This window comes from Scyliorhinus canicula, chromosome 29 (assembly GCF_902713615.1).
Source record: "Scyliorhinus canicula chromosome 29, sScyCan1.1, whole genome shotgun sequence".
NCBI lineage: Eukaryota > Metazoa > Chordata > Chondrichthyes > Carcharhiniformes > Scyliorhinidae > Scyliorhinus > Scyliorhinus canicula.
This window is the reverse complement of record NC_052174.1, coordinates 13846671-13873001: the sequence shown is the minus strand read 5'-3', so window position 1 is coordinate 13873001 and position 26331 is coordinate 13846671. Positions and strand designations below refer to the sequence as shown.

The window sequence follows — 26331 nt, the reverse complement described above, 5'->3', positions numbered from 1 at the left end:
GGATACAGGAATACGGGGACAGTGAGGGATACGGGGACAGTGAGGGATACGGGGATACGGGGACAGTGAGGGATACGGGGACAGTGAGGGATACGGGGATATGGGGACAGTGAGGGATACGGGGATACGGGGACAGTGAGGGATACGGGGATACGGGGACAGTGAGGGATACGGGGATACGGGGACAGTGAGGGATACGGGGACAGTGAGGGATACGGGGACAGTGAGGGATACGGGGACAGTGAGGGATACCGGGACAGTGAGGGATACGGGGACAGTGAGGGATACGGGGACAGTGAGGGATACGGGGACAGTGAGGGATACGGGGATAGTGAGGGATACGGGGACAGTGAGGGATACGGGGATAGTGAGGGATACGGGGACAGTGAGGGATACCGGGACAGTGAGGGATACGGGGACAGTGAGGGATACGGGGACAGTGAGGGATACGGGGACAGTGAGGGATACGGGGAAAGTGAGGGATACGGGGACAGTGAGGGATACGGGGATAGTGAGGGATACGGGGACAGTGAGGGATACGGGGACAGTGAGGGATACGGGGACAGTGGGGGATACGGGGACAGTGAGGGATACGGGGATATGGGGACAGTGAGGGATACGGGGATACGGGGACAGTGAGGGATACGGGGACAGTGAGGGATACGGGGACAGTGAGGGATACGGGGATACGGGAACAGTGAGGGATACGGGGATACGGGGACAGTGAGGGATACGGGGATACGGGGACAGTGAGGGATACGGGGATACGGGGACAGTGAGGGATACGGGGATACGGGGACAGTGAGGGATACGGGGATACGGGGACAGTGAGGGATACGGGGACAGTGAGGGATACGGGGATACGGGGACAGTGAGGGATACGGGGACAGTGAGGGATACGGGGACAGTGAGGGATACGGGGACAGTGAGGGATACGGGGATATGGGGACAGTGAGGGATACGGGGACAGTGAGGGATACGGGGACAGTGAGGGATACGGGGATATGGGGACAGTGAGGGATACGGGGATACGGGGACAGTGAGGGATACGGGGACAGTGAGGGATACGGGGACAGTGAGGGATACGGGGACAGTGAGGGATACGGGGACAGTGAGGGATACGGGGATATAGGGACAGTGAGGGATACGGGGATACGGGGACAGTGAGGGATACGGGGATATGGGGACAGTGAGGGATACGGGGATATGGGGACAGTGAGGGATACGGGGACAGTGAGGGATACGGGGACAATGAGGGATACGGGGACAGTGAGGGATACGGGGACAGTGAGGGATACGGGGATACGGGGATACGGGGATACGGAGACAGTGAGGGATACGGGGATACGGGGACAGTGAGGGATACGGGGATACAGGGACAGTGAGGGATACGGGGACAGTGAGGGATATGGGCAGTGAGGGATACGGGGACAGTGAGGGATACGGGGATACGGGGACAGTGAGGGATACGGGGATACGGGGACAGTGAGGGATACGGGGACAGTGAGGGATACGGGGACAGTGAGGGATACGGGGATACGGGAACAGTGAGGGATACGGGGATACGGAGACAGTGAGGGATACGGGGATACGGGGACAGTGAGGGATACGGGGACAGTGAGGGATACGGGGATACGGGGACAGTGAGGGATACGGGGATACGGGGACAGTGAGGGATACGGGGATACGGGGACAGTGAGGGATACGGGGATACGGGAACAGTGAGGGATACGGGGACAGTGAGGGATACGGGGATACGGGGACAGTGAGGGATACGGGGATACGGGGACAGTGAGGGATACGGGGATACGGAGACAGTGAGGGATACGGGGACAGTGAGGGATACGGGGACAGTGAGGGATACGGGGACAGTGAGGGATACGGGGATACGGAGACAGTGAGGGATACGGAGACAGTGAGGGATACGGGGACAGTGAGGGATACGGGGACAGTGAGGGATACGGGGACAGTGAGGGATACGGGGATACGGAGACAGTGAGGGATACGGGGACAGTGAGGGATACGGGGACAGTGAGGGATACGGGGACAGTGAGGGATACGGGGATACGGAGACAGTGAGGGATACGGAGACAGTGAGGGATACGGGGACAGTGAGGGATACGGGGACAGTGGGGGATACGGGGACAGTGAGGGATACGGGGATACGGGGACAGTGAGGGATACGGGGACAGTGAGGGATACGGGGATACGGGGACAGTGAGGGATACGGGGATACGGGGACAGTGAGGGATACGGGGACAGTGAGGGATACGGGGATACGGGGACAGTGAGGGATACAGGGATACGGGGACAGTGAGGGATACGGGGACAGTGAGGGATACGGGGACAGTGAGGGATACGGGGACAGTGAGGGATACGGGGACAGTGGGGGATACGGGGATACGGGGACAGTGAGGGATACGGGGATACGGGGACAGTGAGGGATACGGGGATACGGGGACAGTGAGGGATACGGGGATACGGGGACAGTGAGGGATACGGGGATACGGGGACAGTGAGGGATACGGGGATACGGGGACAGTGAGGGATACGGGGACAGTGAGGGATACGGGGATACGGGGACAGTGAGGGATACGGGGATACGGGGACAGTGAGGGATACGGGGATACGGGGACAGTGAGGGATACGGGGACAGTGAGGGATACGGGGACAGTGAGGGATACGGGGACAGTGAGGGATACGGGGATACGGGGACAGTGAGGGATACGGGGACAGTGAGGGATACGGGGACAGTGAGGGATACGGGGATACGGGGACAGTGAGGGATACGGGGACAGTGAGGGATACGGGGATACGGGGACAGTGAGGGATACGGGGATACGGGGACAGTGAGGGATACGGGGATACGGAGACAGTGAGGGATACGGGGACAGTGAGGGATACGGGGACAGTGAGGGATACGGGGACAGTGAGGGATACGGGGATACGGGGACAGTGAGGGATACGGGGATACGGGGACAGTGAGGGATACGGGGATACGGGGACAGTGAGGGATACGGGGACAGTGAGGGATACGGGGATACGGAGACAGTGAGGGATACGGGGATACGGGGACAGTGAGGGATACGGGGATACGGGGACAGTGAGGGATACGGGGACAGTGAGGGATACGGGGACAGTGAGGGATACGGGGACAGTGAGGGATACGGGGATACGGGGACAGTGAGGGATACGGGGACAGTGAGGGATACGGGGATAGTGAGGGATACGGGGACAGTGAGGGATACGGGGATACGGGGACAGTGAGGGATACGGGGATACGGGGACAGTGAGGGATACGGGGATACGGGGACAGTGAGGGATACGGGGACAGTGAGGGATACGGGGATACTGTGGTTGAAGATGAGCCATGATCTGGGAATATGGCGGGATTGGGACTAAGTGCTCTATGGCCTCCTCCTTCTCTTCTACCCCTGCTTTCTTCTCTGTAGTTGATCGTGCCTAACAAGCGGGGCTGCTTTGTCCTGGATGGTGTTTAGCTTTTTGAGTGTTGTTAGAGCTGCGCTCATCCAGGCAAGTGGAGAGTCTCCCATCACCCTCCTGCCCGCTGCCTTGAAGATGGTGGGCAGGCTGTGGGAGGGTCAGAAGGGGCATTCCTCGCCAATGGGTACCCAGCCTCTGACCTGCTCTGCCTGCCACATTATTTATGTTCAGTTCGAGCTCCCTCGACAGAGATCTGCATTTGTCTATCACCTAGAAAAAGACAATGAAAACTTTTCAAAAAGCACTTAATTGTGTGCAAAATGGTTTGGGATGTCCAGAGGACGTGCAGGAGCTTTATCAATGCGAGATTGTAAAAATGTGATCATGGGATATGGGTATCGGTGGAAAGGGCAGCCTTTATTGCCAAGGTGGTGTTGTGCCACCTTGCACTGCTGCAGTTGGTGCAGTGTGTGGGTCCATAATGTTGCTAAAGAACAACCCTATATTTCCAATTAGAACGGCAGCCCAGCCTCAGAATAAGGGGCAGGTCATTTAGGGCTTTGTTGGGGAGGGATTTATTCACTCAAAAGCGCATTGAAACTGAGGACATCTCTATTCCAGAGGCCTGTGTAAAAGCAGTCATTGAGTAAGTTCAAAGCAGAGGTCGATAGATTGCTTGATGCCAACGACATTGAGGGATACGGGGATAGGGCAAGGACATGGCGTTGTGATAGAATTATTAGGCCCGATTTAGTTAAAATGGTGGATCAGGCTCGAGGGGCTGAATGGCCACCTCCTTGTCCTATCTTCCTCGATGCAGTCAAGGTCGCGGGTTTGGAAGGTCTTGTCAAAGAGGCCTGGCGAGGTGAGGCAGCGGCGCGAACCGACTGTGCCATCCCGCCGCTCCTACTGCCCACTTCACCCATTTCAGATGGAAATTTGTAAAACAGCAAATAAACAAAGATGGCCTCCCAGGCCGGAGGTGTGCAAGAGGTCAAAGGGTGATTTCCAGCCAATCAGAAACTCCCTCATATTTTTTACCTGACATCCAAGGCAGACCCAATCACAATCTGGGGGGCAATTACTCAATAGCTGAAAGTGGTCCAATGCTGACAAAATTCATTTGCAAAGGGGGCTCTTTATCGCTGGAATTTACAGGCCCTTTTTGGACAGCGAGGAGAATTAAAGTATTTGTTGCTTGGGCTGATTTTTGAGTTCCAAGACTTGTGGTCGCCACCACTTCCTATGTGCTTTTATCGTTCCCAACCATCAATCAAGCTAGCATAGCTAGTTTCCTGTTGTCACAACCGTTGCCTAGCAATGCATCACGATGTTGTGCGTTAAGGCCCGACAACGTACGCAGGGCTGACTGTATTGGGTTTCGAATGAGGCGGCGCTCTGACACGGTTACTTTGAGCTGGAGTTGCACCACATTCGGGGAGGTGAGGCCTACCTGGCCTAGCAGCTCGGCCTAACTGCCGGATTCGGCCCTGGGAACGAGGAAGGCCTCCCACTGCCTTTCAATTCTGCTTTTAACGGGCGGAATCCAAACTACTCAATCTCGAAGGGGAACTTTGAAAAATTATATGAACTGTGGTCATTTCTGAGATTGAAGATGAGGAACATGCTTCACACATAAGAGGGAAATACTCTGGGCCCGGCCTGACAGAGTCCCGTAGCGAGCGCGTTTAGCCGCGTGTCTCCTGGCGCGCGCAGCACCGAGGAACGCAACGCTATCTAACACGGCTCCGGTGAGATAGGGGGCCTCAGCGCGGCCGCTTTTAGTTCCGTTTCCCGCTCGCCGGAACTCCTCAGTGCAGGCAGAGATCGGGATGCTATTTTTAAATGGTGTCCCTGACCTCCCGACCCCTGACGCGACCCTTGAACCTGCCAAAGCGCCAACTCACCAATAAAGGGGTCCCTGGAGCCCTCCCCCGCGCCCTACCCCAGGTGCACAAGGCACCCCCCGGGCCCAGTCCCCCTCAGTATAATAATGCCAGCCTGGCACCCTGGCAGTGCCACTGGGCATATTGGCAGTACCAGCTTGGAACCCGGGTGGCACTGGCAGGGTGTCCAGGTGGCACCAACAGTGCTAGAGTACCACCCTGCCAAGAGGACATGCGCCTGGGGGCCTCCGAACCCCTGGGAGACCCCCACGAGTGCCGATCTGTCTGGTCCCCGTTAGTGGAGACAATGGCGCTGAATGGGCCCAAGGTGTCTGAGGTGAAGGTGTTAGATACCAACACCTCGGAGACTTCAAGGAACTGCTCAATGAGTGAGATTAGCTGTCTCGCTCTCAAATGCATATTTGCCAAAAAGTGATTGCGACATCTCACCAGACCGCATTAGATCTCGCAAGGCATAGTAAACCAGATAGATCCCGGGAACGGGGTCTCCCAGCATCTACTGTGCCCGCCGCCCCATGGCACACTGACTTTCAAATGCCACGTGGCCTTCAGTAACTAACCCCGTGCTGTACCTGTCCTGGGAGTGTTTGATGGGGACAGTGTAGAGGGAGCTTTACTCTGTATCTAACCCCGTGCTGTACCTGTCCTGGGAGTGTTTGATGGGGACAGTGTAGAGGGAGCTTTACTCTGTATCTAACCCCGTGCTGTACCTGCCCTGGGAGTGTTTGATGGGGACAGTGTAGAGGGAGCTTTACTCTGTATCTAACCCCGTGCTGCACCTGTCCTGGGAGTGTTTGATGGGGACAGTGTAGAGGGAGCTTTACTCTGTATCTAACCCCGTACTGTACCTGCCCTGGGAGTGTTTGATGGGGACAGTGTACAGGGAGCTTTACTCTGTATCTAACCCCGTGCTGTACCTGTCCTGGGAGTGTTTGATGGGGACAGTGTAGAGGGAGCTTTACTCTGTATCTAACCCCGTGCTCTGGCTGTCCTGGGAGTGTTTGATGGGGACAGTGTAGAGAGAGCTTTACTCTGTATCTAACCCTGTGCTGTACCTGTCCTGGGAGTGTTTGATGGGGACAGTGTAGAGCGAGCTTTACTCTGTATCTAACCCCGTGCTGTACCTGTCCTGGGAGTGTTTGATGGAGACAGTGTAGAGGGAGCTTTACTCTGTATCTAACCCCGTGCTGTACCCGTCCTGGGAGTGTTTGATGGGGACAGTGCAGAGGAAGCTTTACTCTGTATCTAACCCCGTGCTGTACCTGTCCTGGGAGTGTTTGATGGGGACAGTGTAGAGGGAGCTTTACTCTGTATCTAACCCCGTGCTGTACCTGTCCTGGGAGTGTTTGATGGGGACAGTGTAGAGGGAGCTTTACTCTGTATCTAACCCCGTGCTGTACCTGCCCTGGGAGTGTTTGATGGGGACAGTGTAGAGGGAGCTTTACTCTGTATCTAACCCCGTGCTGCACCTGTCCTGGGAGTGTTTGATGGGGACAGTGTAGAGGGAGCTTTACTCTGTATCTAACCCCGTACTGTACCTGCCCTGGGAGTGTTTGATGGGGACAGTGTACAGGGAGCTTTACTCTGTATCTAACCCCGTGCTGTACCTGTCCTGGGAGTGTTTGATGGGGACAGTGTAGAGGGAGCTTTACTCTGTATCTAACCCCGTGCTGTAGCTGTCCTGGGAGTGTTTGATGGGGACAGTGTAGAGAGAGCTTTACTCTGTATCTAACCCTGTGCTGTACCTGTCCTGGGAGTGTTTGATGGGGACAGTGTAGAGCGAGCTTTACTCTGTATCTAACCCCGTGCTGTACCTGTCCTGGGAGTGTTTGATGGAGACAGTGTAGAGGGAGCTTTACTCTGTATCTAACCCCGTGCTGTACCCGTCCTGGGAGTGTTTGATGGGGACAGTGCAGAGGAAGCTTTACTCTGTATCTAACCCCGTGCTGTACCTGTCCTGGGAGTGTTTGATGGGGACAGTGTAGAGGGAGCTTTACTCTGTATCTAACCCCGTGCTGTACCTGTCCTGGGAGTGTTTGATGGGGACAGTGTAGAGGGAGCTTTACTCTGTATCTAACCCCGTGCTGTACCTGTCCTGGGAGTGTTTGATGGGGACAGTATAGAAGGAGCTTTACTCTGTATCTAACCCCGTGCTATACCTGTCCTGGGAGTGTTTGATGGGGACAGTGTAGCGGGAGCGTTACTCTGTATCTAACCCCTGTGCTGTATCGGTCCCGGGAATGTTTGATGGGGACAGTGTAGAGGGACCTTTACTCTGTGTCTAACCCCGTGCTGTACCTGTCCTGGGAGTGTTTGATGGGGACAGTGTAGAGGGAGCTTTACTCTGTATCTAACCCCGTGCTGTACCTGTCCTGCGAGTGTTTGATGGGGACAGTGTAGAGGGAGCTTTACTCTGTATCTAACCCCGTGCTGTCCCTGTCCTGGGAGTGTTTGATGGGGACAGAGTAGTTGGAGCTAACTCCTTTTTAATCCTATGATGTGAGTGTTTGTGATGTTGAAACCAGAGGTAAAAATAAAATCAGAATAAATGGAAGCAGGAGGGGACATTCGGCCCCTCAAGCCTGCAAATGGGACAGCCTCAAATTCCCCCAGGTTAGGCCCCATCATTGCCCATTCACCTGACTCATCGATACCTCTTTGAAGCCGTTTTGCCTCCTGATAATTTGCTTACGAACCAAACTTTGTACCATCTGTCCACAGTACACTCTGCTCCTTCATCCAAGTCATTAATGTCGGCTGTAAATAGTGAGGTCCGGCATAATCCTATACGGCCCACTCCATTGCAACCTGACCGGATTGTCCCTACTCTCTGTTTCCTCACCCTCTACCATACTCTCGTAACATCCAGCCAACACAGGGACCACGGCGAAACTTCTTCTCGTGTGACTGGTGGAGTATGAGCTCCCCGGGTAGGGGGGCAATGGTTCACAGGAGGCCGAGATCGGGGCCTGCTGAGATACGTCCTCCCAGTTAAGATTGTACTGGGAGAGAGATGCTGCGTTATGCAGTCCATTGTCAGCACGGTGAGTTAGCACTGCTGCCTCACACCGCCAGGGACCCGGGTTCAATTCCGGCCTTGGGTCTCTGTCTGTGCCGAGTTTACACGTTCTCCCCCATGTCTGCGAGGGTTTCCTCCGGGTGCTCCGGTTTCCTCCCACAGTCCAAAGTTCTGCAGGTTAGGCGGACTGGCCGTGATAAATTCCCCATTAGTGTCCAAACGGTTAGGAGGGGTTAGTGGGATAGGATGGGGGAGTGACCTAGGTAGGGTGCTCTTTCAGATGGTCGGTGCAGACTCGATGGGCTGAATGGCCTCCTTCTGCACTGTAGGGATTCTATGATTGTAAATACTGGTAAATAAATACATTTTATGTTCACAGTCAGCCTTCTCTGCGTCATTATACATTCAAATAAATTACCCCCACCACATTGAGCTCCCATCTTGTCTCTCTCATCTTTAATGAGGTAATTACTGAATGCTGTTGGGAAATCCGAGTATACTACATCTACTGCTTCCCCTTTGTCCATCCTGCTTCTTTCATCCACAAAGAATTCTAATAAATTTGTCGAACACCATTGTCCAGTGATAAGAACATACGAAATAGATGCAGGAGGCCATTCGGCCCTTCGAACCTGTTCCACCATTCAATAAGACCATGGCTAATCCATTTGTGTCAAGTTCCACATTCCCCATTCAACCCCCGATAGCACTTGATTTCCCCGCCCAAAAGGAATCTGTCTACCCCCACCTTAAATATATTCAGTCACCCCCCCCCCCTCCCACCCACCCCCCTCGGCCTCCACCGCCTTCAGAGGCAGCGAGTCCCAAAGTCGCGCATCCCTCGGACATCTCGGTCCTCAAAGGCTCCCGCCACCGTCAGCGGGGAACCTGTGGGCAGTGGCGCATCGTCGGAGGGACCAGAGACACCCGTAGCCAGCGAAAGGCAGAGGAATTCAGCCATGGTACCTTGCCTTTGGCCGCCCTCTTTTCTATAGAGAGGTGTTACATTTGTGGTTTCCCATTCCGCTTGGAACCTTCCCGGGAAATTGAGGGAATTTTGGAAGATTGCAACCAGGGCATCCACTATCTCTGCCACCACCTCTTCAAGATGGAGGCCGTCAGGTCCAGGGGACTTGACGGCTTTTAGTCCCGGTACGGTCCGAGTATACTACATCTACTGCTTCCCCATTATCCATCCTGCGTTCATCCTGATCGTTTTAAGGACCCCCTCCTTTCTCATTCTTTATTCTCTACTATCCCCGGGATTGCTTTCTGTGTCTCCAAGGGCGAAGACAAAATAGTGTTCAAAACACGGACACTAAAATATCGGCAACAGAAAATAAAACAATGAAAGTGATTTGGAGAATTAGAGAGAGAGAGAGAGAGACGGGCCTCCGCTCAATGACAAACTCTGACACCTCTTCGCAGGATGTGATGAATGCCAATTGTAATTAGGACAAAATTAGCGTTCGAAAACGAAAACCACACGTCAAGCCTTGCCGACAGGAAATTAAATTGACTGTGACTGTCTTAGTCTCAGTGTTCAGATCACTCTGATCGTGTCTGGGCCTGTGAATGTCATCCACTGCTTTGGGCTCAGTGTGTGCCCATGGAGCTGAGGCCCCAGGGTGAGCTGGGCCTCTGGTTCCACCCCATTTCAGAGCGGCCTTTTCCTGATCCCGGCCCAGGCGCAGCCCAGGGGTTTCCGGGCCCCTGTGATTGCTCCCGGCAAACGGTGCAAACTGCCAATAACTCAAAGCAACTCACTGAATCACTGCCCGCTCAGTAAGCTCCCGCTCTCTACAAGCGAGGCTGGGCCCTTCTCCAGCCATGAGGCCCTAACTTCATCCTGTGGGAATCGTCCCTTCCGTGACCCTGTGGAACGATGGGGTGGGGGGGGGGGGGCAACCCCAGTACAGGCAACCTGCCACCCGGACACCTTGGCAGTGCCACCGTGCCGGGGTACCTGGGTGACAGTACCAAGGTGCCAGCTGGAAGTGCCAAGATGCTCAGGTGGCAGTGCCAGGATATCACCTGACACCTGGGGCCCAGCCATCGGGGGGGGAGGGGGGGCCTGGGAGGACTCCATAGCCTCTGCCCCCAGGCACTGCTAGGCCTCGTCCACGTTTGTGTGGACTGGCGCTATACGCACCATGGCGAGGCCTCCTCTGGCGCAGGGGTTTGCTCCGGTCTTGGGAGACTATGACGCTGATATATTTCAGTGAGGCTACCTGCTCACTCTAACATACAAATCTGGATGCTCCCCAGTGAGGGAAAGGTCCTGATCTCGCGAGGCACTCCGAGCATCGCAAAGCCGGCCAGAGGCCTCTCACGGGATTTAACGGCCTCGCCCCGTCACCAGGTCGGGCATGGCGAGGCAGTGCGATCGCGCCCAATAGGATAACGTGATATCCCAATCCCAATTCCCTTCCCGATCCTCACGGTTCACTCGGCAGACCTGTGTCTGTTTCCATAGCGAGCAATTCGCAGAACAGGTGGCCGGTCTGTCATCGGGGGCTTCGAGCATGAGGGGCTCCACTCCACGTCAAACATGGCTGACCAGGTGTCTCTTCCGCTCTCTCCACCAGCCATTGGCCGGTTTGCAGGTTGGTCCTCAGCCTGTTTGACCGCGTTATGGACCTTCCTTGCCCACCGGGTCCTGGGGCGGGACTCGAAGCCGGAGCTTCCGGCTCAGAGAGGGACGCTACCCACCGTGCCACAAGGCCTCCCATGTGGTTTGGTCGCGGGATCAATATTGGCTCAGGACCATGGACTTTTCATTCAAAAGGTGACGCGTGTAACAGTGCAGAGCACCCTCAGTACTGCGTTGGCCTGTCAAGTGCCTGAGCAGAACTTGACCCATAGAATCCCTACAGTGCAGAAGGAGGCCATTCAGCCCATCGAGTCTGCACCGACCCTCTGATAAGGCCCACTTCCCTGGCCTATCCCCCTAACCCAGGGGTGGGCAAACTTTTCCGTGCAAGGGCCACATTCAGAAATTCACAATTCACAAAGGGCCGCATAGTATATTAAGTAAAATAATTACTTCACCCGGTTATGATTCTGGGCGCCTCATATAGAACATAGAACAGCACAGAACAGGCCCTTCGGCCCTCGACGTTGTGCCGAGCAATGATCACCCTACTCAAGTCAACGTATCCACCCTATACCAGTAAGTAACCCAACAGCCCCCCCGCATTAACCTTAAAAAAAATTTTTTTTAAAAAAAAAGTTTTTTTAAAAAAATTTTTTTTTTTTTTTTTTTTAATGACTTGGTGGGCCGCAGAAATACCTTTGGCGGGCCGCATGCGGCCCGCGGGCCGTAGTTTGCCCACCCCTGCCCTAACCTGACCGACAAAATTTTGGACACTACGGGACAATTTAGCACGGCCGATCCACCCTAACCTGCACATCTTTGGGACTGTGTGAGGGAACCGGAGCATCCGGAGGAAACCCACGCAGACACGGGGGCAGAACGTGCAGACTCCGCGCAGACAGTGGCCCAAGCCGGGAATCGAACCCGGGACCCTGGAGCTGTGAGGCAGCAGTGCTAACCCACCGTGCCGCCCCGCCCCCATCATTCTGGAAAAGGAATGGACAACTGTTTCACAGAGTAGCGCATTCACAGCACCTGCATTAGTGGAAACCAAGATCTGACTCCCACTGATTCTGTCAAAGTACATAAAGGCCGCCTGTGGTTTTTCTGCATTTTCGTGTAGCGAGCAACATCCTGTCACTGGTCTAAATGAAGTCAACACAGCAGCTCCCGGCCACGCTCGGTTGAGTGCAGAGTCACCGCAGAGTACAATCGGCGTGCAGTCCTCCACGGCAGAGTTTAAGCAAGACCAAAGGCTTACAGGCCTAACTCCCTCCATCTCAGTGTTTGCCGATTCTAATGGCTTCCCTTCCTCTCCCCTCCACCAGCTATTCAGTGCTCCCGGGGGGGGGGGGGCACGCTGCACACTTACTGCCCATCTCCCCAAGTGGCCATTGGGCGTGGGCCAACCAAATAGAGAGTTATTCGACTGCACTGTGAATCACAAACCAAGGCCGCATCTCTCCTCCCCGCACTGCTGCCATTTGGCGAGGCTGGTTAAACGGGTGAAACAGGGGCAGGAAGCCTGAGATTCCACCCCCCCCCCCCCCCCCCCCCCTCCTCCGGGAGAGCCTTCCTGTCTCAGCAATGCTCATGGAACAGGGACTGAATCTGGGGCCTCCCAGGCTGCTCCCCAGAAATATCCTGGTGCCTCCAGAATTTAATGTTTCACCTCCCGCCAGAAGAGGGGGGGGGGGAGGGGAATCATGAGGGCCACTAAAGAAGCACTCTCGCTCCATCACCTCGGGCCCTTTCGCTTGTTGGTTACTGATGCACCATCAATGGGCACGAGACGAAGATGTGATCCAAACGATAGGCTTTAACGCACAAGATGTGTGCCCGGCAGCAGACGTACAGAAGAAAGGCCTACTGCCGGGGAGCACGGGTTCTTATATCCCGCCTTGTAGGCGGAGCTACCTACCCCTCAGCCAATCGGCTGAGAGGCACATGACTTACCCGGGCCAATGGGCAGGGAGTCCTCTGCACCAATAGCATCTCACTTCCAAGGTACCGTAATACCCCTAGTCATACTACCAGTTACAGAAAGAGCTCGGGTTTGGGTGGGGGGGGGGCGATGTGGTTTGTCTAACGGCCATCGAAATCAAGGAGCATCTGAACGTGTTTCGATTGGCTATGGGGAGGCGTGACGATGGATATCAGGTGACCAAAAGTGGGAGGGTCGGGAGGGTTGAGGGGGGGGGAGGGGGAGGCAGGTTGATTCGGTCTCCACAGAGTTGCTATCCCAGTTACTTTAGGCGCAAAAGTGAGTCACCTGGACTTTTGGGGTCACAGTTCGTGACGCGCCTCTTCTGCTCGAGGCGGGCGAATGGCAATATTTACCGAACCACTTCAGCCTGATTGGTTACGGCAGAGATTTCGGGGTCTCCAGCAGCGGCCTCTGCTTCACAACGTTGCTGACACGCTGGGCACAGCAGGAGGGGCCAGCAGCGTTGTTACACACCCACTGGCTCCTGGTGACCACCAGGGGCACATCCAGACTCACGGCGGCAGTCCTGGGGGCCGTAGTGGTGCAGGTGGGCAGGAGGAGGTACGTCCGAGTGCCACAGCGGTCAGGTAGTCTTTCAGGGACCACCCCTGCAAAAGGGAGGGGGTACAGGTGCCCTGCAAGGTCATGCTCTGGCATCGGAACCCAAGCGGCAGGTGCCAAAAGGAGCTTAATGACGCCTTGCAGGCCGTGAGGGTTAGTGAGTTCATCTTGGCCTACTATCTGCTACCCACCACAAACCCAACCTTTCACACTGCTCAATGCACCATTCCCCATCAACTGAACTCCGGATTCACACCAAAAAATTAAAATTCCCATCCCCTTCCTTTCCCAGCTCGTCCTGCTCTTGGGAATGGGGAGAAAGATGCTGTTTGGTGCATCCCGGACTCATCCCCCTCCGCCCTGCCCATCGCCTGTCACCATAACATTCCTGCTTGGAGTCATCACTGCAGCCAATCAGGGAACTACACAGCGATTACATAACCGGGTTCAGGAGGCCCATCACTCTGATCAGACACAGGCACTACCTCGACATTGAAAGGTAGACTAGAACTGGGATGGGTACATCATACATCACTGGGCTCCTGTGGGCTACAGGTTGGGATGGATACAGGGCTATGGGGAGAGAGCGGGGCAGTGGGATTAGATTGAGATTGATACAGGGCTATGGGGAGAGAGCGGGACAGTGGGATTAGTTTGGGGATTGATACAGGGCTATGGGGAGAGAGCAGGGCAGTGGGATTAGTTTGGGGATTGATACAGGGCTATGGGGAGAGAGCAGGGCAGTGGGATTAGTTTGGGGATTGATTCAGGGCTATGGAGAGAGAGTGGGGCAGTGGGATTAGTTTGGGGATTGATACAGGGCTATGGGGAGAGAGCGGGGCAGTGGGATTAGTTTGGGGATTGATTCAGGGCTATGGGGAGAGAGTGGGACAGTGGGATTAGTTTGGGATTGATACAGGGCTAAGGGGACAGAGTGGGACTGTGGGATTAGTTTGGGATTGATACAGGGTTATGGGGAGAGAGCGGGGCAGTGGGATTAGTTTGGGGATTGATTCAGGGCTATGGGGAGAGAGCGGGGCAGTGGGATTAGTTTGGGGATTGATTCAGGGCTATGGGGAGAGAGTGGGACAGTGGGATTAGTTTGGTATTGATACAGGGCTATGAGGAGGGAGCGGGGCAGTGGGATTAGTTTGGGGATTGATTCAGGGCTATGGGGAGAGAGTGGGGCAGTGGGATTAGTTTGGGATTTGATACAGGCCTATGGGGAGAGAGTGGGAAAGTGGGATTAGTTTGGGGATTGATGCAGGGCTATGGGGAGAGAGTGGGGCAGTGGGATTAGTTTGGGGATTGATACAGGGCTATGAGGAGGGAGCGGGGCAGTGGGATTAGTTTGGTGATTGATGCAGGGCTATGGGGAGAGAGTGGGGCAGTGTGATTAGTTTGGGGATTGATACAGGGCTATGGGGAGAGAGTGGGGCAGTGGGATTAGTTGGGGATTGATACAGGGCTATGGGGAGAGAGTGGGACAGTGGGATTGGTTTGGGGATTGATACAGGGCTATGGGGAGAGAGTGGGGCAGTGGGATTAGTTTGGGGATTGATGCAGGGCTATGGGGAGAGAGTGGGGCAGTGGATTAGTTTGGGATTGATACAGGGCTATGGGGAGAGAGTGGGGCAGTGGGATTAGTTTGGGATTGATACAGGGCTATGGGGTGAGAGTGGGGCAGTGGGATTAGTTTGGGGATTGATACAGGGCTATGGGTGAGAGTGGGGCAGTGGGATTAGTTTGGGGATTGATACAGGGCTATGGGAGAGAGTGGGGCAGTGGGATTAGTTTGGGGATTGATACAGGGCTATGGGGAGAGAGTGGGACAGTGGATTAGTTTGGGGATTGATACAGGGCTATGGGGAGAGAGTGGGGCAGTGGGATTAGTTTGGGGATTGATTCAGGGCTATGGGGAGAGAGCGGGGCAGTGGGATTAGTTTGGGGATTGATTCAGGGCTATGGGGAGAGAGTGGGGCAGTGGGATTAGTTTGGTATTGATACAGGGCTATGAGGAGGGAGCGGGGCAGTGGGATTAGTTTGGGGATTGATTCAGGGCTATGGGGAGAGAGTGGGGCAGTGGGATTAGTTTGGGATTGATACAGGCCTATGGGAGAGAGTGGGAAAGTGGGATTAGTTTTGGGGATTGATGCAGGGCTATGGGAGAGAGTGGGGCAGTGGGATTAGTTTTGGGGATTGATACAGGGCTATGGGGAGAGAGTGGGGCAGTGGGATTAGTTTGGGGATTGATGCAGAGCTATCTGGAGAGAGTGTGGCAGTGGGATTAGTTTGGGGATTGATACAGGGCTATGGGGAGAGTGGGGCAGTGGGATTAGTTTGGGGATTGATACAGGGCTATGGGGAGAGTGGGGCAGTGGGATTAGTTTGGGGATTGATACAGGGCTATGGGGAGAGTGTGGGGCAGTGGGATTAGTTTGGGGATTGATACAGGCTATGGGGAGAGAGTGGGGCAGTGGGATTAGTTTGGGGATTGATACAGGGCTATGGGGAGAGAGTGGGGCAGTGGGATTAGTTTGGGATTGATACAGGTCTATGGGGTGAGAGTGGGGCAGTGGATTAGTTTGGGGATTGATACAGGGCTATGGGGAGAGATTGGGGCAGTGGGATTAGTTTGGGGATTGATACAGGGCTATGGGGAGAGAGTGGGACAGTGGGATTAGTTTGGGGATTGATACAGGGCTATGGGGAGAGAGTGGGGCAGTGGGATTAGTTTGGGGATTGATACAGGGCTATGGGGAGAGATTGGGGCAGTGGGATTAGTTTGGGGATTGATACAGGGCTATGGGGAGAGAGTGGAGCAGTGAGATTAGTTTGGGGATTGATACAGGGCTATGGGGAGCGAGCGGGGCAGTGGGATTAGTTTGGGATTAATACAGGGCTATGGGGAGAGAGTGGGGCAGTGGGATTAGTTTGGGGATTGATGCAGGGCTATGGGGAGAGAGCGGGGCAGTGGGATTAGTTTTGGGGCTATGGGGAGAGAGTGGGGCAGTGGGATTAGTTTGGGGATTGATACAGGCCTATGGGGAGAGAGTGGGCAGTGAGATTAGTTTGGGGATTGATACAGGGCTATGGGGAGAGAGTGGGGCAGTGGGATTAGTTTGGGATTGATACAGAGCTATGGGGAGAGAGTGGGGCAGTGGATTAGTTTGGGGATTGATGCAGAGCTATCTGGAGAGAGTGTGGCAGTGGGATTAGTTTGGGGATTGATACAGGGCTATGGGGAGAGAGTGGGGCAGTGGGATTAGTTTGGGCATTGATACAGGGTTGGGGAGAGTGTGGGGCAGTGGGATTAGTTTGGGATTGATACAGGGCTATGGGGAGAGAGCGAGTGGGATTAGTTTGGGATTTGATACATGGCTATGGGGAGAGTGTGGGGCAGTTGGGGATTAGTTTGGGGATTGATTCAGGCTATGGGGAGAGAGTGGGACAGTGGGATTAGTTTGGGGATTGATACAGGGCTATGGGGAGAGAGTGGGACAGTGGGATTAGTTTGGGATTGATACAGGGCTATGGGGAGAGAGTGGGGCAGTGGGATTAGTTTGGGGATTGATACAGGGCTATGGGGAGAGAGTGGGACAGTGGGATTAGTTTGGGATTGATACATGTCTTGGTGAGAGAGTGGGACAGGTGGGATTAGTGTTGGGGATTGATACAGGGCTATGGGGAGAGAGCGGGGATTAGTTTGGGATTGATACAGGGCTATGGGGAGAGAGTGGGACAGTGGATTAGTTTGGGATTTGATACAGGGCTATGGGGAGAGAGTGGGACAGTGGGATTAGTTTGAGGATTGGTACAGGGCTATGGGAGAGAGTGGGACAGTGGGATTAGTTTGGGGCTATGGGGAGAGAGCGGGGCAGTGGGATTAGTTTGGGATTTGATACAGGGCTATGGGGAGAGAGCGGGGCAGTGGGATTAGTTTGGGATTTGATACAGGACTATGGGGAGAGAGTGGGACAGTGGGATTAGTTTGAGGATTGGTATAGGGCTATGGGGAGAGAGTGGGGCAGTGGGATTAGTTTGGGGATTGATACAGGGCTATGGTGAGAGAGCGGGACAGTGGGATTAGTTTGGGGATTGATACAGGGCTATGGGGAGAGAGTGGGGCAGTGGGATTAGTTTGGGATTTGATACAGGGCTATGGGGAGAGAGTGGGATTAGTTTGGGATTTGATACAGGGCTATGGGGAGAGAGCAGTATAATATCCAGCATCACTAAAACAGAATTTGCTGATTTAATTGTTGTTACTGGGATGTGAACCTGCTGTGTCACAATCATCAGAATGATATCGGAATGAAAAGGGTTAAATTATCAGGAGGGCTTTGATACACTCAGTTCAGAATTTGTTGACAGTGAGCGAGTGATGGCCGGGTTAATAATGTTAAAGGTATTGGATCGGGAAACTGCTGTGAAAAGGAAATCATTCTATTCACAGCCAAAACATTCGGAATCCCATTTGGGAAACTGTTTTTACAAAGTGCAGTGAAGATTTGGAATTCTGTCGCCGCTGCGGAGTGTCACCTGGAGGCCACCCACCCTTCAAGTGCCGTTCCGTCCGGTCCCCAGAATCCACTCCACCAGTCTTTCCCTAAAGCCCCGTGGTGAATGTAATTTAGTAATTCACACTGTATTTACCAATACCATTGTAAGCGCAGTAGCGTTATCCGACCACTAGGATGAGTAGCTCTGGGAATGCTCAGGAGTTTGTACAGGGCTCCACTCTTGGCTCCGCCCATGACTCCTCCCCCTGGACTGCTGTATAAATACCCTTGTCCAGAGCCAGCCTGCAGTTCATCGTGAGTTCAACGGGTAACAGGCTGGCTCTGTAGTAAGTAGATTAAAACCACTGTTCATATCTTAAAGCACGTGTCTAGTGAATTGATGGTTCCATCAAGCCCCACATATCTTTTTCCCCTTCAACTATTTCCTTCACTCAGTAAATCCAAGCTCATCACAGCTCACTTCACAATCTTCCCTCAATCACCTCTGTTAGCACAGCGGTTAGCACTGTTGCTTCACAGCGCCAGGGACCCGGGTTCGATTCCCAGCTGGGTCACTGTCTGTGCGGAGTCTGCACGTCCTCCCCGTGTCTGCGTGGGTTTCCTCCGGGTGCTCCGGTTTCCTCCCACAAGTCCCGAAAGATGTGCTTGTTGGGTGAATTGGACATTCTCAATTCTCCCTCTGTGACCCGAACAGGCGCCGGAATGTGGCGACTAGGGGCTTTTCACAGTTACTTCATTGCCGTGTTAATGTAAGCCTACTTGTGACAATAAAGATTATTACTATTATCTTCTTGAACCCGTGTCCTTCGATTAGCGACCATTTTGTCACCGGAAGAGTAATTTTAAAAAGGTAACCTACTGGCATATAAACATTGAAATTATGAGCAGGAGTAGGCTATTCGGCCCATCGAGCCTGGTCTGCCATTCAATCCCATCATAGCTAATTGTAACTTCAACCCCACATTCCGTCAGCCCTCAATAACCTTTCACCTCCCCTTACTGATCAACGAGCTATCCAGCTCTGCCTTAAAAATGTCCAAAGGTTTGGCTTCCACTGCCTTTTGGGAAGAGCGTTTCAGAGACTACACACACACAACATTCAAGTCCCAGCCTGGATTACCCTTGCTCAGCTCCTATCTGCACAAGCTTTGCTGTTGGAGTCCAATACTCTGTTTATAGGACCCCCGCCCCCTGATCGGGCAAACCCGTATTCCACAAGGCCCATTGGGAGGACAATCGGCCCAATCCCCCCTAGGTCTCGTGTGGACTAGAACAGTAACCATGCCCCGCTGTCTCCAACTGGGGAAGGGTCCTTGCAAGAGTATATGAGCCAGTTCACTCTGGGCGTCTGGGAGGAACTGGATGAGTCTGTGACCGCATTTTGCTGCTTTGGAAATAAACCTTGTGGACAGCACAGTTGCTTCACAGCTCCAGGGTCCCAGGTTCGATTCCCGGCTTGGATCACTGTCTGTGCGGAGTCTGCACATCCTCCCCCTGTGTGCGTGGGTTTCCTCCGGGTGCTCCGGTTTCCTCCCACAGTCCAAAGATGTGGAGGTTAGGTGGATTGGCCGTGATAAATTGCCCTTAGTGACCAAAATTGCCCTTAGTGTTGGGTACTGGGTTATGGGGATAGGGTGGAGGTGTTGACTAGGGTGGGGTGCTCTTTCCAAGAGCCGGTGCAGACTCGATGGGCCGAATGGCTCCTTCTGCACTGTAAATTCTATGATAATCTTGTCTGGGTCAGCTTCAGACACAGCCTTTCCCAACGTCAAGTTATTGGCATTAACGCCGCAGTTCCCAATATTCCTGTCATTGATGCGTTTGCCTGGTCTTGCTTTCAATTCCTTTCGAAAGGGGTTAACCAAATGCTGTTTGCATTGGAGTAAAACCATCTGCCCGCTGCTTTCCCAACTGTTGGGAGAGATAAGTGAGAGACGAGGACACTGTGGGACACAGGGGAGGCGGTGGCAAAGTGGTATTGTCACTGGACTAGTAATCCAGAATCATGCTCTGGGGACCCAGGTTCAAATCTCGCCTGGGCAGATGGTGAAATTCCAATTCAATAAAAATCTGGAATTAAAAGCCTAATGATGATCATGAAACCGTTGTCGATTGTTGTAAAAGCCCCTCTGGTTCACTGACCTTTAGGGAAGGAAATCTGCCATCCTTACCCGGTCTGGCCTACACGTGACTCCAGACCCACAGAAATGAGGTTGAAATGGCCTTGCAGGCCCCTCAGTTCGAGGGCAATTAGGGATGGACAATAAACGCTGGCCCAGACAGTGTCCCATGAATCAAAATAACAATTGAAAACCGCAGTGTGTGGCTGACTATGACTGATCCTGCCACAGAGAAGGTGCCAGATACAGGTGGGACCTTAGTTCGAGTTCTTATCTGAAAGGTGGCCCCGTGGCGGTACAGCGTTCCCTCAGGACTGAACTGCGAGCTTCCACCTGGACTCAAGTCTCTGGAGCGGGCCTTGCACACAGATCAGAGGCCAGAGGATGACCACGGGCCACAGTCGACAGGAGCCGAGGAAACACGAGGGAATGGAGAAGCTGTGGCCTTTGGGGTGAGTTGAAGATAAAGAGGAGAGGGTTCAGAGCTGTCTCCAGGAAGACTGACCAAACGTGGAAGGAGGGAAAAAGGAAACTAAACTTGCATTTTCATAGTGCCTTTCTCTACTTTGAAATATCTGAAAGTCCAATTTTGAAATGTATAAACATTGGATTGAAACAGGAAATGTGACATCAGTCTTTACGCAATGCTCTGCAAAAGGTGATGTGATAATAAATGGACATCATTTATGATCTAATATTTAATATTTGGTTTGAGATTGATACAGGGCAATGGGGAAATAGTGGGGCTGTAATATCTAATATTACCTAATATTTAGGTATTGGTTGAGGGATAATGGTGGGGGGGGGGGGGGGGGAAGGGGGGAGGACTCCACTTTTCTCCCTATCTTTTCCTCCACCATATCACTTAAAGCAAGATCGCGCCCCCCTCTCTCAGATGGATTTAACAGCTCGTCTCAAAAGGATGACACTTCCGATGATGCAGCAGGCAAGAGAGGGGAGTGGGCCCGAGCGAATGGGCTTTGTGCGGCAGGGCGGACAAGCTCTTGACCGACGGCACCTTCCCTCTCAGGCTCGCTAATCACAACGTAGGCCGATTCTGCGCTGCCTGCATCGCGCCCACCCCAACAAAACCAAGGGCAACGTCAGGGTTCAATGTGACAAGGCGAGCAGGCCGGGGTCTGTGTTAACGGGTCACGTAATGACAAACACCACCCTGCACCCCCAAAAGTAGGACAGCAACTTGATTTTGTTAAAACCTCACGTTCGGGTTCAAAGAGCTGGCAGGGCGCAATGGGCCGAGTGGCCTCCTTCTGTGCGGTTTAACGCTGCGAGGTCGGAGGATACGTGCTGATGATATTCTTGTCTCCCTGTCCCGATTGGTGGCTGCAAATGTAAAGCAGGTTTTCTCCGCACGGCTAGTCTTACGGGTTTGTTAAACCCGAAATATCTGGCTTCAAATTTTTTTAATAATTTGGGAGTGGGGGGGAGGGGAAAGAGACAATTTTAAAAGCTGTGCTTTGTGTCGAGAGTAGTCTCCGGAACAGAGGTTAGGGAAGGCGGGCGAGGGTGTGACACGCATCCCCTGAGCTGTCAGCTTGCCAACCAGAGGTTCGAAAGTCGCTCGATCCTACCTGAACTTTAATGAGTCCTTCAGACACTCCTCGAAGTCCACCGAGATGGTCATCCTGGCCAGACACAGCGAGGACAGAGGCGGTATGGTGGAGGGTTAATGTCCTTAATGGTACATCTTCTCCGAGAGAGGCCTGTCGAGGCGGTTGATCAATTTCTGACAAGAGGAAGGGTAGAGTGGGCGGAGCTGGGCGGCTGACCACATCCTCCAAATACGGAATCCATTCAAACAACTTACCAAAAAGAATCCACATACAGCAAAGAGACAGCCATCTACTGAACCCACCTTGGAAACCAGTCCCTCACTCGGCCCAGTCACTCAATACTCTTTCCTGAACTCATCAAAATGAAAGACCACACTCCCAGGACAGGGACAGCATGGGGTTAGATACAGAGTAAAGCTCCCTCGACACTGACCCCATCAAACACTCCCAGGACAGGTACAGCACGGGGTTAGATACAGAGTAAAGCTCCCTCTACACTGTCTCCATCAAACACTCCCAGGACAGGTACAGCACGGGGTTAGATACAGAGTAAAGCTCCCTCTACACTGTCCCCATCAAACACTCCCAGGACAGGAACAGCACGGGGTTAGATACAGAGTAAAGCTCCCTCGACACTGACCCCATCAAACACTCCCAGGACATGTACAGCACGGGGTTAGATACAGAGTTAAGCTCCCTCTGCACTGTCCCCATCAAACACTCCCAGGACAGGTACAGCACGGGGTTAGATACAGAATAAAGCTCCCTCTACACTGTCCCCATCAAACACTCCCAGGACAGGTACAGCACGGGGGTAGATACAGAGTAAAGCTCCCTCTACACTGTCCCCATCAAACACTCCCAGGACAGGTACAGCACGGGATTAGATACAGAGTAAAGCTCCCTCTACACTGTCCCCATCAAACACTCCCAGGACAGGGACAGCACGGGGTTAGATACAGAGTAAAGCTCCCTCTACACTGTCCCCATCAAACACTCCCAGGACAGGTACAGCACGGGGTTAGATACAGAGTAGAGCTCCCTCTACACTGTCCCCATCAAACACTCCCAGGACAGGGACAGCACGGGGTTAGATACAGAGTAAAGCTCCCTCTACACTGTCCCCATCAAACACTCCCAGGACAGGGACAGCACGGGGTTAGATACAGAGTAAAGCTCCCTCTACACTGTTAGACACCGCGCCCTCAATGACATGATCCTGATATTGGGCCAGCTAGAGAGAGTAGGAAGGATCTCCGGCTGGGTCTGTTCCTGGGCTGCCATGGAAGCCGTTCCCAATGGAGCACACTCGATGGGGATGTTCGGGTAGATTTCGGGCCTTCTCCTCCTCTATGGCCATGTCCATACTGAGGGAGCGGACCCACTCTCTGCGTTTGGGGCTTTCCCGAGCTCAGGGGCCGGCAGGTAGGCAGAAGAGCAGGGCGGATGCAAGGCACAGAGTCACAACTCAAAAAGATTTTGAAGTTAGTTTTCTCATAATTCGGAACTTATTGCGGTGGCTCTTTAATAACGGTGCCACGCTATTGTTTAAATTCTTAAATGTTCGGTAATCATCCTAATGAAAGTGATTACTGATCCAATCTGAGCTTGTGGACATGAATCAGTAATGATGGTGTGGCATGTGATTGGTGCTATTGACTCCAATCAAATTCTCTGATTGGACAAGGTGGGTTCTATTGGGTTATTGGAATATAATTGGCTGGATGAAGCTGTGTTGGGAGTAGGGTGGGGTGATCAGTGATGTGGGCCTCAGTCCTGATGTTGGTTGTTGGAGTGGTTGGCTCTGATCAGTGGGGGCGCCTGAAGCATCTTCAGACTGGATTGAAGGCCATGCCTGCCCCTGTCTCCATTGTTGGGACTGCCCCCTCGGTGCAGGTTCTGTGTGGGGAGCGGACATTCCTGGTGATTGTTGGGCTGGATCTGTTTGGAACTGGACACCTCATTCGGGCCTCTGAGCTGACCCTGGGACCCTCTGGATGTCCCTTCACTCAACTTGACACATGGGCCAACACTGTGCTCTTTCACAGGGGCCTCTCGGAGTGTGGCTCTGCTGTAATGGTAAAAATAGTGGGCCGGGGGGTGACTTGGGGAACCTTTTTTCCTGCCCTCCCTCTTTTCCATCCCTCCTATCTCTCTTGGGGCCCTTTTCCATCCCTCCTATCTCTCTTGGGGCCCTTCCCCAGCCCTCCTATCTCTCTTGGGGCCCTTCCCCAGCCCTCCTATCTCTCTTGGGGCCCTTCCCCAGCCCTCCTATCTCTCTTGGGGCCCTTCCCCCTCCTTATTTGGGGGAAATGACAATGTGAGGACATCTCACATGGTAAAAATAGTGGGCCGGGGGGTGACTTGGGGAACCTTTTTTCCTGCCCTCCCTCTTTTCCATCCCTCCTATCTCTCTTGGGGCCCTTTTCCATCCCTCCTATCTCTCTTGGGGCCCTTCCCCAGCCCTCCTATCTCTCTTGGGGCCCTTCCCCAGCCCTCCTATCTCTCTTGGGGCCCTTCCCCCTCCTTATTTGGGGGAAATGACAATGTGAGGACATCTTTCTCTATTTGCCCCCCCCCCCCCCCCCCCCATCCCTTCAGTTTATAGTTAACAATGACTTGTGTTTCAGGTAACTGAACACCACTTTCTCTATTCTACCCACCTGTACTACACTCCAAAGCAACCTGGGTCGGCCATTGTGAGAACCGCTATGACCATTGCCCACATTGAGTGCTCCTACCTCAGGTAATCCCATTCTCCTTTATCTTCTGGAGTACAGGATAAATTTGGGATGTTGATAGTCTTTCACCTTCTTCTGACAGGAAGGATAATGTCAACAGCCAGGCTGTCGGGCCCACCTGGGCCTCCTTCAGCTCCCTGGTGACTAGAGGAAAGTTTTTGTCGTATTCCTTGCTCCAGATGAATGGTAAGGGCCACGGTGGCTGGAATTTAAATGGTTGCTGGTTAAGGAGTTTAAGATGGAGTATTCTGTTGTTTTTTTTTGTATCCCAAGATAACTGGGATGCAGAGCGGGCCTCCAATCGCTACTACCTGGGAGAATTCATTCACATTGAGGCCTCTGTTGTGGGCTCGAGCCATGTGCTGCTGAGGGTTTATGTGGATACGTGTGTGGCAACACTGACTCCGGACAAGGTCTCCACTCCCAGATACCCCCTCGTTGACTTCCATGGGTGAGTGCTGCTGAGTTACATATGAATTAGGAGGAGGAGATCACCCTGCCCCTCGAGCCCTGCTACCCCATTCAATACGCTCACAGCAAATCTGATTGTAACATCAAGCCAGCGTTCCTGTTTACCCTGATAACCTTTCACCTTCCTTCCATTGTTAATCCAGAATCTATCCAGCTCTGCATTAGAAATATTCAAAGACTCTTGCTTCCACTGCCTTTTGAGGAAGAGTTTCAAATGCTCACAAGCCTCTGGAAAGAAATTCTCCTTGTGTGTCTCTCTTAAATGGGTGATCTCCTTGTTTTTAAACAGTGACCCCCTGGTTCTAGATTCTCCCACCGGGGAAGCATGCTCTCCACATGGGCAGCATGGTAGCGCTGTTGCTTCACAGCTCCTGGGTTCGATTCCCGGCTTGGGTCACTGTCTGTGCGGAGTCTGCACGTTCTCCCCGTGTCTGCGTGGGTTTCCTCCGGGTGCTCCGGTTTCCTCCCACAGTCCAAAGATGTGCAGGTTAGGTGGATTAGCAAAATAAATTGCTCTTGGTGTCCAAACGGGTGATGTGGGGTTAAGGGGATCGGGTGGAGGTGTTGACCTTGGGTAGGGTGCTCTTTCCAAGAGCCGGTGCAGACTCGATGGGCTGAATGGCCTCCTTCTGCACTGTAAATTCTATGATTCTGCCCAGTCCTGGTGTTAGTCTAGCGAACCTTCTCTGAACTGTTTCTAACACATTTATATCCTTCCTTTAAATAAGGCAACCAATATTCCAGATGTGGTCAGTGCCCTGTGCAACTTAAACATTAACCTTCCCTACTTTTGTAATCCCTTCCCAATTGAATAACTGCCATTAGCTTTCCTAATTACCCTCTGTACCTGTGATTCTGGTCAGAAGAAAACTGGCGGATGGTCTTATTAGCAATGAGCGCACTGATCCATTCTGCCCCTCTTCTAGCTGCCTGGTGGATAGCAGAGGTGGAGACTCCCGATCTTCTCTGGTCTCTCCGAGAACTCAACCGGACAAACTCCGGATCAAACTCGGTGCATTCAGATTCCCAAATGCCAGGAGCTTGGTAAGAGGTCACTTCGGCGAGTGAGTTAACGCTTCCAGTCATAACGCCGTCTGAGATTGTCAAATCCCTTCACCTCTACCCCAGGGGAGCTATGTTGAGGAATTTTCTATTGTGTGAAATAAGATGGGGGGGGGGGGGGGGGGGGGGGGGGCGCATTATTTTTGGTGGAAGAGTGATGAGAATTTTTTGTCGGTAAAGTTGGCAGATTAGTGAACCAGATTAGGTTGCAAATCCAGTTGATAAGGTCCCCATGATCTGAATTTTTAAAAATCCTCAGTCCTTTAAACATGAGAGGAAACTGGTTGAAGCAGTCAGTCAAATTATTATAAAAGGAAAAAAAAAAC

General features: G+C 53.2%; 2 protein-coding genes across 3 annotated transcripts in view; one reads left to right on the top strand and one right to left on the bottom strand.

The window, feature by feature from the left end:
* Positions 1–21907, bottom strand: part of acap1 (ArfGAP with coiled-coil, ankyrin repeat and PH domains 1) — an 82064-nt gene extending 60157 nt beyond the window's left edge. For both annotated transcript variants that reach the window (XM_038787016.1, XM_038787015.1), the window contains exon 1: positions 21750–21907. In XM_038787016.1, the coding sequence (XP_038642944.1) occupies positions 21750–21802 (53 nt within the window). In that variant the 5' untranslated portion in view covers positions 21803–21907. The remainder of the gene's footprint in view (positions 1–21749) is intronic.
* Positions 21908–23485: 1578 nt separating this feature from the next.
* LOC119958328 (zona pellucida sperm-binding protein 3-like) overlaps positions 23486–26331 on the top strand; it is a 3770-nt gene continuing 924 nt past the window's right edge. Inside the window, exons 1-5 of the mRNA XM_038786768.1 lie at positions 23486–23810; positions 24362–24477; positions 24555–24658; positions 24746–24923; positions 25870–25987. Of these exons, the coding sequence (XP_038642696.1) occupies positions 23493–23810; positions 24362–24477; positions 24555–24658; positions 24746–24923; positions 25870–25987 (834 nt within the window). The 5' untranslated portion in view covers positions 23486–23492. The remainder of the gene's footprint in view (positions 23811–24361; positions 24478–24554; positions 24659–24745; positions 24924–25869; positions 25988–26331) is intronic.